At 38.4% G+C, this 16,717-nt stretch overlaps 1 protein-coding gene across 1 annotated transcript in view; it reads left to right on the forward strand.

Annotated features, from left to right (window-relative positions):
- The window catches only part of ppwd1 (peptidylprolyl isomerase domain and WD repeat containing 1), a 31,230-nt gene that overhangs the window by 10,132 nt on the left and 4,381 nt on the right, over positions 1-16,717 (forward strand). The window contains exons 4-7 of the mRNA XM_063043009.1: positions 5,221-5,341; positions 7,422-7,869; positions 11,686-11,876; positions 15,832-16,021. Of these exons, the coding sequence (XP_062899079.1) occupies positions 5,221-5,341; positions 7,422-7,869; positions 11,686-11,876; positions 15,832-16,021 (950 nt within the window). The remainder of the gene's footprint in view (positions 1-5,220; positions 5,342-7,421; positions 7,870-11,685; positions 11,877-15,831; positions 16,022-16,717) is intronic.

The raw sequence follows: 16,717 nt of genomic DNA on the forward strand, positions 1-16,717 counted from the left end.
AAGAAAGCAAGATAACATAATAGTATACTAGATTTTATATATATCAATGGAAAAAAAAAGAAAAAAAAACCCCAAAAAAAAAACCCACCGTGCAACTAACTAAAAGCAAAGCAAAGCAATGGGCTAACTTGAAACCAAACAGAGTTAAACTTAAAATCACGTCCTCAATCCCGACCTCCATTAAAACAGTGAAAAAAAAACAAGAAGGGTAAATATTACATTAAATGAAAATATCGAATAAAAGGTCCCCAAATCTGTTCAAATTTAAATGAAGAATCATAAAGATTACTTCTAATTTTCTCCAGATTCAAACATAAAATCGTCTGAGAAAACCAAAAAAAGGTAGTTGGAGCATTAAGCTCTTTCCAATGTTGTAAAATACATCTTTTCGCCATTAAAGTAAGAAATGCAATCATTCTACGGGCTGAAGGGGAAAGATTACTAGAAATTTTAGGTAGTCCAAAGATAGCAGTAATAGGGTGAGGAGAGATATCTATATTTAATACCTTAGAAATAATATTGAAAATATCTCTCCAAAAAGTTTCCAAAGTAGGGCAAGACCAAAACATATGAGTTAAAGAGGCTATCTGCCCCGAACATCTATCACAGAAAGGATTAATATGCGAGTAAAAACGCGCTAACTTATCTTTGGACATATGTGCTCTATGAACCACTTTAAATTGAATTAGGGAATGTTTAGCACAAATAGAGGAAGTATTAACTAATTGTAAAATCTGCCCCCAATCATCCACAGAAATGGTAAGCCCCAATTCCTGTTCCCAATCTACCCTAATCTTATCAAATGGAGCTTTCCTAAGTTTCATAATAATATTATAAATCATAGCCGATGCACCTTTCTGACATGGATTAAGGTTAATTATCGAATCTAAAATATATATAGGAGGAAGCATTGGAAAGGAAGAAAGTATAGTACTTAGGAAATTTCTAACTTGTAAATATCTAAAAAAATGTATTCTTGATAAGTTATATTTATTAGATAATTGTTCAAAAGACATAAGGGAACCATCTAAAAATAAATCCAAAAACCGTAAAATACCCTTAGTCTTCCAAGTTTGAAAAGCGCGATCCGTAAAAGAGGGAGGAAAAAATATGTTACCTAAAATAGGAATCGCTAACCCGAATTGATTAAGATCAAAAAATTTTCTGAATTGAAACCAAATGCGCAAAGCATATTTAACTATCGGGTTAGAGACCTGCTTAAGGCGTTTCGAATCAAAAGGAAGAGAGGAACCTAAAATAGAACCAAGTGTATAACCCTGAACAGATTGTAATTCCAATGCTACCCATTTAGGAATAGATAGTATGTCCCGGTCAAGTAACCAAAATTTCATATGTCGAATATTAATAGCCCAATAATAAAATCTAAAGTTAGGTAATGCTAAACCTCCATCTCTCTTAGCTTTCTGTAAATGTATTTTACCCAGTCTCGGATTCTTATTCTGCCAAATAAATGAAGAAATTTTAGAGTCAACTTTATCAAAAAAAGATTTAGGAACGAAAATTGGTAATGCCTGAAACACATATAAAAATTTTGGCAAAAAAAACATCTTAACTGCATTAATACGACCAATCAAAGTTAAATATAAGGGAAACCATTTAGATGAAAGTTGAGTAATATGGTCTATTAATGGTAAAAAGTTAGTCTTAAATAAATCTTTATGTTTACAAGTAATTTTAATCCCAAGATATGAAAAGTAATTATTAATCAATTTAAATGGAAATTTATAATATAAGGGAAGATGTTTATTAATCGGAAAAAGTTCACTCTTACTAAGATTTAATTTATAACCTGAGAAAAGACCAAATTGTGCTAATAACTCTAAAACAGCAGGAATGGATCTCTCAGGATTAGAAATATATAAAAGTAAATCATCAGCATAGAGTGATAATTTATGGGACTTTAATCCCCGAGTTATCCCAGTAATATTTGAAGATTCTCGAATAGCAATTGCAAGAGGTTCTAATGCAATATCAAATAATAGGGGACTAAGAGGACAGCCTTGTCGAGTACCACGAAAGAGAGGAAAAAAAGGTGAGTTTAAGGAGTTAGTACGAACCGAGGCTACAGGGGAGTGATATAACAGTTTAATCCAGGATATAAATTTCAAGCTAAAATTAAACATTTCAAGCACCTTAAATAAATAAGGCCATTCTACTCTATCAAAAGCTTTCTCGGCATCTAAAGAAATAACACACTCAGGAACATTTTGTGAGGGAGTATAAACGATATTTAACAATGTACGAATATTATAAAAAGAGTAACGACCTTTAATAAAACCCGTTTGGTCTTCCGAAATAATAGAAGGAAGTACTTTTTCTAGTCTATTTGCTAATAACTTAGAAAAAACTTTAGAATCAACATTTAATAAAGATATTGGTCTATAAGATGCACATTGAGCAGGGTCTTTATCCTTCTTTAGTATTAGTAAATAACTCTTGTGGTATCCTCCTCCTGTCCTGGATTTTGAGGTGAGAGGTAGCTGGTGTAACGTATGCATTTGACCATAAAATCAAAATGCCTTTGACATAATAAGATTCAAGTGACACAAATGTTGACAGAGGCTGTCATAACTGAAATTGTTTTTACCAACACGCTCTTCTGGTAGAAATAATGCTAACATAATGGTTATACACTTTCAAATAAAATAATTTATCAAATCTTTTAATGTTATATTTCCCAGGACAAGGACTGCTATTTTGCCAGGATTAAGATTTAAAAGGTTTAAATTGCTACTGAAAAGACCAAATCATAATCTAGAGAAATGAAGCAAGTATCTTGCTTGGTTTCTGGATGGTGTTTTTGTTGTGAGGGAAGAGTAGTGTCTAACTTCCATTGATGATTTTTTTTACTGAGTAATTTGCTGCTTTTAAACTGATGGAGAATTCTTTATTTGGAACTTTGTAAGATAATGCAAAAATATATGATTTAGCTACTTTACATTTTTTCTTTATCATCTCTCTCTCTCTCTCTCTCATATATATATATAAAATATAATAGTTCTATTTTAAAAATTCAGAATTTGCTTAAAGATTTAATTGTACTGATGCTTCAGAGATTTTTGGATGTTATTTGGTAAACATTTTGTTTTGCTGTTTTCAGAAAATCAAGAATTTTTAGATTCTATGAGGTCTGAGAAATTCCCAGAGGATTGAGAAATTCTCAGTGTGACATCCTTGTTCAAAAAGGGTGGGTCAAAAATATGTAACCACTGGTTTGTGGTCTGTTATTGGTAAAATATTAGAAATGGTTATTAGAGCAGTAACTTCCAAATGTTTTGGTATTATAATCTAATCAAAGACCTATAGCATGGCTTCATGAATTTATTTGAGTTCTTCGAAGAAGTATCAGCAAGAGTGGATAAAGTGTAGCTAGTAAATGTAATATACTTGGATTCACAAAAAGTTATTTTTCAAGATAAGAGCTTGGGTGTTGGGATCAGATAAAGGGTTGTCTTAAGTTGCAGGAAGCAATTAGTAGTGATGAGGGGATCATTGTTAGTTGAAGACCTGGAACTAACAGGATGCCAAAAGGATTTTTGCTAGTACCAGTACTACAGCTATTTACAGTATATATTAATGAGCCAGAAGAAGGAAATGAATGTACAGGAGCAATATTTGTGGCTAATGTACAAGTGGATGGGAAGGTAAGCTGTGAGGTACAGCAATTTGCAGAGACGTTATTAGTAGGTGAAAAATTGGTAAATGGAGTACCATGTGGAAAGATGTCAATTTGTTCACCTTTGAAGGAAAAATGAGAAAATAGGTTATTATTTAAATTAAAGTACAAAAAGCTGCAGCCATGGGAAATTTGCTCCTTGTACAGGAAGCACCCAAAGTAAGCATTCAAATGCAGCAAATAAATCAAGAAGGATATAAGAAAGCTATTTTAAGGGGGGGGGTTGGAAAATGAAGGTAGGGAAATCATATAACAGCTATGCAAGGCACTAGGCCACATCCATACCACTGCGAATAGATTTTTAAGAAAAAATTTGTTATCATTTGAGACAACTGGAGAAGATTCACTAGGATGATCCTGGATATGAAAGAATTTGGCTTATGAGGGGGAAAAATGAACATTGATTCTACACTCAGAGTTTATAATGATGAGGAAAAATTCTGTTGAAACCTACAAGGTACCTGAGGGGGAGGCTTGACAGATGGATTCTGAGACAATGTGTTACTGTGTGGGGAAAATCCAAGATCAGAATGCATAGTCTCCAAACAAGGGTGTACACATTTAAGACAGGTGAAGAATATGTTACCTAAGTATTGCGAGACTTTGCAATTCCTTTCCGTGGAAAGCTGTGTAGGCTGCTTCTTTGAATATATTGAAGGTGAGATAGATTTTTCAATCAGTAGGGGAATTGAATACGGAAGAAGACAAAAAGAGTGGGCTTGAGAAAAGTTGTATCACTGCTTATTGATGAGGGAAGCAAACAAAGGGTCTATTCCTAGTGATGTGCCTCATGTTCTTGTTACCTGATGGGGCTAAACTGTAATCTAAAGAAATAAAATTTGATCCAAAATCTCAAATTTCAAGACCTGTATAAGTGATAATAAATCTGATTCTTCATATGGAATAATTTAGAACTGGGTGTGTTATTGAAATAAAAATAGTGGCCTCCATTTAAGACAGAAGTCAAATCTTTTCATAGTCTATGAATTTTTTTGAACTATGTTCCTCTTTTGACAGTGTAACTAGGGTCTTTGCATTTTTAAAGCAGAAGCAAATAGATTCTTGATAAACAAGGAAGTGGAAGTTATAGAAGGAGGGGAAGTATATGGATTTGAGCTTACAACTAGAACAGACACTCTTTTAATGGCTAAGCAGACTCGAAGGATCAAGTAACCTGTTTCTGCTTCTCGCCCATTTGTTTGTGTGTACGTTTTGGTCAAATAATCAGTTGCAATACAGGCGTTCCCCAGCTTATAAATACCTGACTTGTATACAGCCTGAGCATATGATCGAGTGATTGGAAGATCAGTGGGTGTATTTGCCAGCTGCTGCAGGGCTGCAGCCATCTTCTGTAATGTGGGAACTCTGTTCACAGCCACATTTCTGACTTGCAAACTGTTTGGTTTATGAAGAGTTCCCCGGAACGGAAACCCCTGTGGTTACCTGTACATGAAAAATGGTCAGATTTGGGAGATGATGCCTCAATTCATACTGGTAGTTTATTTTGTTTTTTTTTAATGCAGGAGTTATTGAATCTGTTGGAGTTAGTGCAGAAGGAGCTCTATTCTGTTCTGCTGGTGATGACCAGGCAATGAAGATTTTTGATGTGGTCAACTTTGATATGATTAACATGCTAAAATTAGGGTAAGGATACTAAAAACACAGAACGCATATTTGACAAACATGCAATGAGCCAGATGGTTTCCTTCGCATCATAAATTATTATTTTCCTGTTGGATATTTACAGTGGCATTTAGTATTAATACTGTACTTTAATTTGAGAGTTCCATGAGTTTAACATAGTATGTGCTCCATTAAATCATTTGTTGAAACTTAGATACAGAAAAAAAGTATTTATTATAGCCATCAGTCAAACTTCTTTACAAAAGAAGACTGAAGTTAAACTATTGCTTCATGAGATTGGTTAGGGTGGTTGCTAAGAACTCAAAATAACTTCAGAACATTATATCTTGTTGCCATTAGGCATTACCTATTATCACCATGATTCGCCTGTTATTATGGCCATGCCTGCCTTCATTCAAATGTTGGTGAACATAGCATGAAGCAGTTTAAATTTCACAAATCTTGCTTCAAAATCTCTTTTTTTACCTCTCATTATTTGTCTCTTTCTACATTTATCTCACCATTTTGTTCTGGCTCAATGTCCAAGGTTCCTTTTCATTATTTCTGCCCTGACAAAAGCTAAAGGAGGCTGAATACTCTGATAATTCTACACAGATGTATCTGAAAAATAGAATACCTGTGACTGCATTACGTCTGTTTCCCACAATTCTGCCCTCACCTTATTTTACCCTGGATAACATGGATAGACTATATACCGTAAATCAAGAAATCTGCAAATGCTGGGAAGTGCCTGATTTGCTAAGCACTTCACATAATTCAGTATTTCACATGTTTGGTTGCTTCTTCTCGGTCTGTCACAAACTTTGATAAAAATTCAGGAATATCCTCAAACTCTCTGTGGGGTGGGGGTGGGGTGCTGGGAGGGTGAAATACAACATCTCCCTTGACTTTTGGTAAACCCTGACATATACCTGCTAAAATTGGAGAAGGAACTTTTGGGCTGGCGCTAAGACCCTCAAGGCCATGCATCAAGACCAGGCAGGGGGTAAACAGGCAGGAATGTGTATTCCCTCCTAAGCTACCCACCTGCCCCTCCTGTCAAGCAATTCCTGCTCCTTCTGTGATGAAGTGTGTAGCTCACACACTGGCCTCCTCAACTGGAATGGAAGTAAGTCACCTCAATCATGAGGGATGGCTGAAAAAGGAGGAGAAATAGAACTTGCTTTTTATTCTTGATTTCACTTCTTCTCTGGAACTGTGCAAAAGGTTAAAGGAATGTCACCGGAACTTTAGATTCCACACTTTCCAGCTGCCTTGCCTCAACACTGAATTCAATGTTTCAGATAGTATCCATGGTTTTGTTTTGGAGGGTAGCTGTTGATGAAAGTAACTCGCATTTGTGATAAATTTCTCCTCCACATCCATCTTTTGTCCCTCTGCTTGTATGTTTATTGCCTTGCACCATAATCGTGCTTTTCTTCCTCAACACAGACATCTACTTTTGTTTTTCCCTCCTTTTTTCCTGCCACTCTACTAAATGAAAACCTGGTAACTTTTTTCCAGTTGCAAATATCATTGATCTGAATGTAAACACTTACTCTCTTTTCCTGATCCTGTCTGATCTGATTTGTATGAGATTTCTAACATCTACAGTCTTTATATACAGCCTTTAGCTTGTATATCCTCCTGGTCTGCCCCACATTGACATCTGTCAGTTCTTGTTCATAACCTAGGCAGTTAACAGTGTTTGTTCTCATCCATGTATTGACATTTAGGATGAGCGATTTAAAATACTTCACTTCAAACATATTAAATGGGTTAGCTTTTGAATTAACTTTTAGTGTTTTATAGTAAAGATTATTTGTATTAGTGTTGTGCATCAAAGTATATCCGTCAGCATGAAAGTTGATGAACATTTTTTTTAAATTGTTTTTGAAAGTCTGCTTTTGATGTAGGTCAGAGTTGTAATTATTTCTACTCTTTTGATCATTTCTAAAATGTATATTTTCTTTCTTATTTTGCTTCACTATAAGCTTTTTTTAAAAAAAAGTAGGAGTCCAAAATTTTAATGCCCTATTATCAATAAATAGAATGGAAGCCTCTCTGTGTTTCAAACTAACGCCTCAATTTTATTTTACAGATACCATCCTGGCAAATGTGGTTGGATTTACTCACCCGGAGATGCTATATCCGCTGTTGCATGTTCAGAAAAGGTCTCAGGAAAGATCTTTATATATGACGCCAGAGGAACCAACCAGCCGCTCCATGTATTTGAAAAACTGCACAGTTGTTCTCTCAGTGAGATCTATTTGAATTCTGTCTATAAGGTTGTTGTTTCAACTGACAAATCAGGAATGCTGGAATACTGGACTGGGCCACCAACTGAGTACAAATTTCCCAAGAATATAGAATGGGAATACAAAACTGATACCGACCTGTATGAATTTGCCAAATGTAAATCATATCCAATAGGCATCACATTTTCCTCTGATGGAAAAAAAATGGCTACTATTGGATCAGACCGTAAAGTACGGATTTTCAGATTTTTGACTGGAAAGCTCATGAGAGTATTTGATGAATCTCTGACGGTAAGTGATTAGTGTTTTTTTTAAACAATCCAGTTTTCTGTTTCATCTTCATTTTGATGTGTATCAGGAAAATTGCAATGTAACGTTTTTTCCATTTGGTGCCATCACTCCTTGCTTGGTCAGGTAAAATCTGTCAGGGAGCTGCCTTCATTCTAACATTAAGAACGTTTAAATAAAAATAGGGACATGAGTAGCCACCTGGTGCTTCAAGCCTGATCTACCAGTCATCCTGGTGATTCTTCTAAACTCCAGTGAATATAAGCCAACTCAATTCCTGTTTGTGTGGCAAATCCACCATCTCGGCCACAAATCTAATTAATCCTCATGAAACTATATTGATATTGGTCAAGGACATTAAAACTGTGCATTATTGTTTCTCACTGAAGCCTAATATAGTAAGATCTCTGTTTTCTTACTCAAATTACCTTAGATAAAAGCTAACTACTTGGCTTCCAAACTGCTTTTTGCACCTGACTGATCATCAATTCTCAAGTTCAAGTTTAATTATCATTCAACAATACACATGTATACTTTTCAATGAAACATAATTACTCTGGAGCCAAGGTGCACATATAGTTATGATAGCACAGTGTCTGTCAGTACATTACCCACATTCTGTAATCCAAATTCCTATATGGTGGGGATGAAAAGTGTCACATCTATTTATGCCTCTTTATTTACTCTAGTCATTCCATGTGTTCAGGAATATAATGTCAAAGCTGTCTGCAAGGCAAGTATCTTTCCCTTTCATCTCTCAACGGACTTTCATTGTAGTTTCAAACGTAAACAACAGGAATTCTGCAGATGCTGGAAATTCAAGCAACACACATAAAAGTTGCTGGTGAACGCAGCAGGCCAGGCAGCATCTCTAGGAAGAGGTGCAGTCGACGTTTCAGGCTGAGACCCTTCGTCAGGACTAACTGAAGGAAGAGTGAGTAAGGGATTTGAAAGCTGGAGGGGGAGGGGGAGATGCAAAATGATAGGAGAAGACAGGAGGGGGAGGGATAGAGCCGAGAGCTGGACAGGTGATAGGCAAAAGGGGATACGAGAGGATCATGGGACAGGAGGCCTAGGGAGAAAGACGGGGGGGGGGGTGACCCAGAGGATGGGCAAGAGGTATATTCAGAGGGACAGAGGGAGAAAAAGGAGAGTGAGAGAAAGAATGTGTGCATAAAAATGAGTAACAGCTGGGGTACGAGGGGGAGATGGGGCCTAGCGGAAGTTAGAGAAGTCAATGTTCATGCCATCAGGTTGGAGGCTACCCAGACGGAATATAAGGTGTTGTTCCTCCAACCTGAGTGTGGCTTCATCTTTACAGTAGAGGAGGCCGTGGATAGACATGTCAGAATGGGATGTGGAATGAAAATGTGTGGCCACTGGGAGATCCTGCTTTCTCTGGCGGACAGAGCGTAGATGTTCAGCAAAGCGGTCTCCCAGTCTGCGTCGGGTCTCACCAATATATAAAAGGCCACATCGGGAGCACCGGACGCAGTATATCACCCCAGTCGACTCACAGGTGAAGTGATGCCTCACCTGGAAGGACTGTTTGGGGCCCTGAATGGTGGTAAGGGAGGAAGTGTAAGGGCATGTGTAGCACTTGTTTTGCTTACACGGATAAGTGCCAGGAGGGAGATCAGTGGGGAGGGATGGGGGGGACGAATGGACAAGGGAGTTGTGTAGGGAGCGATCCCTGCGGAATGCAGAGAGAGGGGGGGAGGGAAAGATGTGCTTAGTGGTGGGATCCCGTTGGAGGTGGCGGAAGTTACGGAGAATAATATTTTGGACCCGGAGGCTGGTGGGGTGGTAGGTGAGGACCAGGGGAACCCTATTCCTAGTGGGGTGGTGGGAGGATGGAGTGAGAGCAGATGTACGTGAAATGGAGGAGATGCGTTTAAGAGCAGGGTTGATAGTGGAGGAAGGGAAGCCCCTTTCTTTAGAAAATGAAGACATCTCCCTCGTCCTAGAATGAAAAGCCTCATCCTGAGAACAGATGCGGCGGAGACGGAGTTGTAGTTTCTGTGGGTTTGGACCCAAATTGTCAGGATTTACAGCTCCAACACTAGATTTAAGTTTTGCTAGTGATACTACTGTTGTTGGCTGAATCAAAGTGGTGACAAATCAGCATGTAGGAGGGAGACTGAAAATCTGATTGAGCAGTGCTATAACAACCTCTGTTCAACATCAACTAAACCAAATATCTGATTATTGGCTACAGGAGGAAGAAGCCAGAGGTCCATGAGCCAATTTCATTAGGGAAACGGAAATGAAGATTGTCAGTAGCCTTAAATTCCTTGGCATTATCATTATCAGAGTCTGTCCTGAGACCAGAACATAAATGTCATCATAACAGTGCCTTTTCTTCCATAGAAGTTTGTATAGACTCAGTACATCACCAAAAACATTGAAAAACTTCTATAAATGCATGGCAGGGAGTATCCTAACTGGTTGCCTCACAGCCTGGTATGGAAACACCAATGCCCAGGAATGGAAAAGTCTACAGAAAGTGGTGGACACAGCCTGTCTATCACAGGCAAAGCCCTCCCACCATTGAATACACTTACATGGAGTGCTGCTACAAGAAAGCAGCATCCATCATCAAGGGCTCTCAGCATTCGGGCTGTGCCCTCTTCTAGCTACTGCCATCGGGCAGGAGGTACTGAAGCCTTGGGTCGGACACCACCAGGTTCAGAAATGGTTATTACCCTATATCCATCAGGTTCCTGAACTAGCATGGATAACTTCAATCAACACTACTCTGAATTGATCCTCTGACCTACAGACTCATTTTCAAGGACTCTTTACAACTCACATCCTCAGAATTATTTTTTATTTGTACTTTGTTGGTCTATCTGTTTCTGTATAGTCTTCATAAATTCTAATGTATTTCTTTTTATCCCCTGATAATACTTGTCAGAATTTGAATTTCAAGGTAGTATGTGGTAACATACATATGTTGATAATAAATTTACTTTAAAGCTTTGAGATGTGGGGTTGGGATTATCAAAATTAATTTTATATTGGCCCTGTAACAAAATTGTTGGATAAGTACAACAGATTTCAATCTATCTTGCTGAACTACAGACATTTGAGGTTAGTCCAATCCTCACCTTGTGGATGTGTGCTCACTTTAGCGATGACCTGTCCTAAAACCTTGTTGGTCTTTCTCCTGTCTGTCTTCAGATTCTTTTGTAAGACCTATGAACTCTCCTTCATCCACTACCTTTGGTCCTGTGCATTATTCTAAATTCTCTAATCCTATAACTGATGATTCGTAATTTGTAATGAAAGTACTGCTGAGTTCATATTTAGCCTGCTGATAAATGGAGCAGGTGCATTGCTTGGTAGTTTTTTAAAAAATATATATTCCTAGCTCCTGTTCTCTGCTTTAATATTCTCCAAGGAGCTTATATATGTGCTGCTTATAATTCAGGGATGAAGCTATAGTAAAGATGGAAGTTCCCTGTTGTCAAACATTCTGAGACCACTCCAGGATAGTGTTAACTTGCAACATTTTTAGCGCAATTGTATGTACACTGAAACAGTTAGTATGCGCCACTCCTATGTCTGAATTACTGCAAGCTGCAACATAGTATAGCTGTTAGCTATAGAATGCCCTTCACTGGCACCTCTGAGTGAACATATTCATCACAGGCTGTTGCAACTTCTCTCCCTTCTCCTGAAGATTGTTAGTACTCTATTCAGTACATGCAGCTACATCTGAAGTCCATGTAGAGATTCTGAAAGAACCTCCCTTTACAATATATTGTAATAGAATGCAATGATCTGTGAATTGATCTGTTGTTTGATGTTTTTAAGATGTTTACAGAATTGCAGCAGATGAGACAACAGCTTCCTGACATGGAATTTGGACGACGCATGGCTGTTGAACGAGAACTAGAAAAAGTTGATGGAATGAGGCTAACCAACATTGTTTTTGATGAGACTGGACACTTTGTACTATATGGTACAATGCTGGGTATTAAAGTAATAAATATAGAAACAAACAGGTATTTGTGCATGAAATTAAAATGATGCATGTAATAAACAGTAGTAAAGTAAGAGAATCAGTGGAGTTGTTGCTTGCAAAATATCTTAATCAATACATTCTGATCTTATGGTTGAACTTTCCTGTACTCGTATATGGTTTAAATCAATCATTTTGATCTTTTATGAAATCTTCAGTGAAGTTCTGTAGATGCAGAGAAAAAGAAATTACTTGGCAGTAATGACCAGATGTAACTGAGCCAACCCTTTAAGCTTCCATTCAATAATGAGAATGAGAATTTTTGAGGATTTATGTATTGGCATAGGGATTTGGTAAGGACTATAGGACCCAGATAGCTGAGTTGTAGTTAATGATGGTAGACGGAGAGATAAATGGCAAAGGTGGTTGGCAAGCACCTGAGTAATGAAGTAATGGGATGTGATTTGTGGAACTACGAATATATTGGATATAATGTAGGACAAAGTATGGGAGGATGCTAATGTCGGGAAATGTACTTTGGAGGCTGGAAAGGCATGATCATGCCTTAGTACATTGAGGAAGCAGTATTTGTTTATTACATGTAAATAAGGATAAAGTTGGCTACAGTTCCTCAACTTATTGCTTTGCGATTTGGCTGGAACCATGTCCGCAGAGGACAACAGACTTGGCTATGTTTTCGTACAATAGAAATATATAATACTGAGGGGACCATCTGGTCCATTGTGATTTTTGCCAGCTATTTTGAAAGACCAATTCAATTAGCCTCACTCCTTTCTCTTTCCCCACAACCATACAAATGCTTTCTTTTCAACAAAATCACATCATCTTTCATAAGTTACTATTGAAATTGCAACCACCATCCTTTCATGGAGTGGATTTTGGATCTTATCAAGCTTGCTTGAAAGGTATCCTATGATCATTTTGTTTTGCCCAATTATTCTTGTCAGTGCCCTCCAATTCTAGAGGATGGAAAATGACTTTTCACCCCAGTGACAACAGAAGGTCCCAATATATATTAAGCTTGTGATTAACAAGGCAAATACCTAAATAATGAAACATAAAGTTATGAAAGATTAAAATAAGTCAACAGTCTGTGTTAAATGCTTAGACAAACGTAGGAGCAGGATTAGTTCATTTGGCCCCATGAGTCTACTCTGGCATTCTCTGAGATCATGGCTGGTTTGTGACTCAGTTGCATGTGGCTTAATGCAAGCTTAGATTTTATTGTTTGGATCAAATCCTTTCTGGACTACTACATTATATCCCAAGTAAGATGTTTGACTTGGAGGAGGTCCTGTGTACATTCATTAGAATCATCTGTCTTTTTTAAGGGTTAAGCCATAAAGGCAGATTACATAAAATGCCTGTATCCTCTTGAGTTTTGAAAGATGGTCTGTTGAAATCTCAAAAGTGATTTGATTTTCCCTGGCGGGGAGAAAACGATGCTAATAATTAAATGTGGATCATTTAATGAAGTGGGTGGTTTTCTTCATGAAAACGATGCTGGAAATTTGGAACTTGTTCCCAAAAAACACTGCTTGCTGGGTCAGAAGAAAATTTTCAGACTGTGTGATGGATTAGGATATCCAGAGAAATAAATGATGGGTAAATGAAGCTGAGGTGCAATGTAGCAGTTACTTAATTAAATAGCAAATTGTGTGTAAGGAACTGTATTGAACCGGTTCCCAATGTTTCTTGAGTATAAAGGGCCCAAATCATTTCTCATGACCAAGGAAAAAGCAAAAAATGAGCAGGTGGCTGAAAGTAAGCAAAAGTATTGGTAGGTAAAATCACTGACAAATACTAAACAAGTATATCTCTGTGACCCAATGTAGATTGGGAGACTGCTTCATTAGGCATCTGAGCTCCAACTGCTAGAAAAAGCAGGATCTCCCAGTGGCTATCCATTTTGATTCCACTTCCAATTCCCATTCCGACATGTGGGTCCATGGCCGCCTGTACTGCCACAATGAGGCCACGCTCGAGTTGGAGGAGCAACACCTTATTTTTCACCTGGATCCCCTCCAACCTGATGGCATGAACATCAATTTCTCAAACTTTTCCTTCACCATCCCTCATTCCCATTTCCCTCTCTCATCTCCATCTCCTTACCTGCCCATCATCTTCATCTGATACTCCTCCCCCTGCCCTTTCTTCCATGGCCACCCTTCCTCTCCAGTTAGATTCCCCCTTCTCCAGCCGTGTATCTCTTTCACCAATCATCTTCCTAGCTCTTTACTTCCTCCCTCCCCCCTCCCAGTTTCACCTATCACCCTCTACCTTGTATTTCTTCCTCCTCTCCCTCCACCTTCTTGTTCTGACTTCTCACCCTTTTTTTTCCAGTCCTGATGAAGGGTCTCGACCCAAAACATCAACTGTCTTGATCCAGAACCTTGACTGTCAATTTCTCTCCGTAGATGCTGCCTGGCCAGCTGAGTTCCTCTATCATTTTGTGTGTGTTGCTTTGTCAAATAATAGTTATCTTAAAAGATTGTTGAAAGTTAATGCTTGGGATTCAGACACCAGGAGCACGTTGGGACAATTATGGTCTCACTTGACGGTATTGCTTGTGGAGGAATGAAGAGTGAACTGAGATTGGGGAAGTAGAGATCACAGTTGCACATTAATAAAGCTGGAGAAACACAGCAGGACAGGCAGCATCTATGGAGAGAAATTGACAGTCAATGTTTTGGGTCAGGACTCTTGATTTGGACTGGAAGCTACTGGGGAGAAGGGGTGGTTCAGCAGCTGGCAGGTGATGGGTGGATCCAGGTGGGGAGTGGGAATGGTGTCAGAAGCTGGGAAGTGATTGGTGGACAAAGGGCTGACCATGGTGGAATCTGATGGAGGAAAGTGGAGCATGGAATACAGGGAGGTAAACCAGTGGGGGAAGTGTGCAGCTAATAGGCTTGTGGAGAGGGTAGGGTAGAGGAAGGAGGGTGATGAGGCCAGGTGGATCAGGAGGAAAGAGAAAAGGCATAGAGAGGAAGTGGTTACTGGAAGTTTAAGAATTTAATGCCACCAGGTTGGAGACTGGACATGAAGGCATTTGACACAGATTTTGAAACTGAACTAATATAAATATTCATGACTGCAACAGGACCAGCTTTCAGGGGATTTGATTGGCTACAAATGTTACACAAAAGGTCAGTGATTCTTTGTGGAATTGTTAGTAGTTGGTCATTTTTGGCTTTGAGGCATATTTGCTCTGGAGTCCCAAACCTCTGCAGGTGATCACCATTGTCATTCTAGCTACACAGTTGTGTTGGTCTAATTAATGGAGTGTGGCATTGGATCCCAAATTTCTGCAGCTTCCAATTACTTGTGCTGAAGCATTTGCCCACAATCTACATACACCATGTTAGACCTGGTAGAGGTTCCCAACTTTATTTGAATGGAGAGTTATAATTGTGAGGGAAAAGACCAGTTATGTGACTTGTATGTAAGTGTGTTGTTAGCTTATATTTACAGCTTATAATATTTTAGGAATACTATAAATGTCAATAGTTATTTCAGTGTTTTTCAGAGACATTTACAGCATTCAAAGTCTTTGGCAGCTGGTTCACCCTGGAGAAGTGGCTTAGTTAGCTCCTGCGACATTTCAGTAGGATTTATGATCGAGGCTCTATGCTGTTCAGACCGCACTGATTCGACTGAAGCTGATTTCTTTGCAGGACACCTGTTTCAAATAAGAATAGGTTTAGTGGAGTTATTAGTATGCAACTCATGACCTCGGGCAGTGAGCAGTAAAATGGAAAGTCTGGATCAGTGTAGTCCTTTGTTCAGGTTTTCCAATTGAAATATCTTCCCATTGCATCATTTTCTTTACTACCTCTCCAAATTCAGGGAAATAAGATGCACAAAACAATACATGATTTTGAAACCCTACGGTTATAATAAAACTCTGTTTTTTGAATAATAATTGCTTTTAAGTATTTTGGTGACTTCAATATAATATAAGGTCAATTTTTCGTAAGGTGTGTACGAATCCTGGGTAAACAAGAAAATATACGTGTGGTGCAGCTAGCTTTATTCCAAGGTGCTGCTAAACCTGCGCAGGGTGTAATGACAATGGAGATGAAAGCATCTGACAACCCTGTGCTACAAAATGTTCAACAGGATCCAACTGTATTCTGTACAGCATTTAAAAAGAATCGATTCTATATGGTAAGTAGGATTTTTATGCAAGTTAATCAGAAATTTCGGTTATACATTACCTTTTGGATGTTTTAATTACTTTTTGCTGGCCCTAATTGGATTAACACATTGATAGAGAGCTTTTTTTTAGGGAATGTCCTAACAGTTGCAAGTAAGTTTTTGTTTATTGAAATTCCATTTTTAAATTTGTATATTCTGTGCTGGAGAAGAATCCTTTATGGATGGCTTGCCAAGTGCTCTCTGGGAGTCAGTTGCTCCCAGAACACACTCATTCTCTCAGGACACTGAAGAAAGTTGGTCTACATGAACAGATGCTGGTGACCTTTTACCGCTGCACCATAGAGAGCACCTTAACATACTGCATCTCTGTCTGGCATCTCAGTTGTACAGCAGCTGATAGGAAAGCACTTCAGCGGGTTGCTTCTAGCGCACAGAACAGCACACAGCTCCCAGCCCTAGAGGACACCTACAGGTCTCGCTGCCTAAGGAAAGCTACAGGCATCTGTAAGGACAATACACGCCCATGCAATCATCGGTTTGAACTTCTTCCATCTGCCAGACGTTATAAGATTTTCTATGCCCGCACTTCCAGACTGAAAAATAGCTTCTCCCGCAGAGCTGTAATTGCTCTGAACCAATCGATCAAGCATCATCCATAGATTTGTTATATTGCTACTTTAATATTGGTTTTATGGCTGTCATGCC

Source organism: Mobula hypostoma, chromosome 3 (assembly GCF_963921235.1).
Source record: "Mobula hypostoma chromosome 3, sMobHyp1.1, whole genome shotgun sequence".
NCBI lineage: Eukaryota > Metazoa > Chordata > Chondrichthyes > Myliobatiformes > Myliobatidae > Mobula > Mobula hypostoma.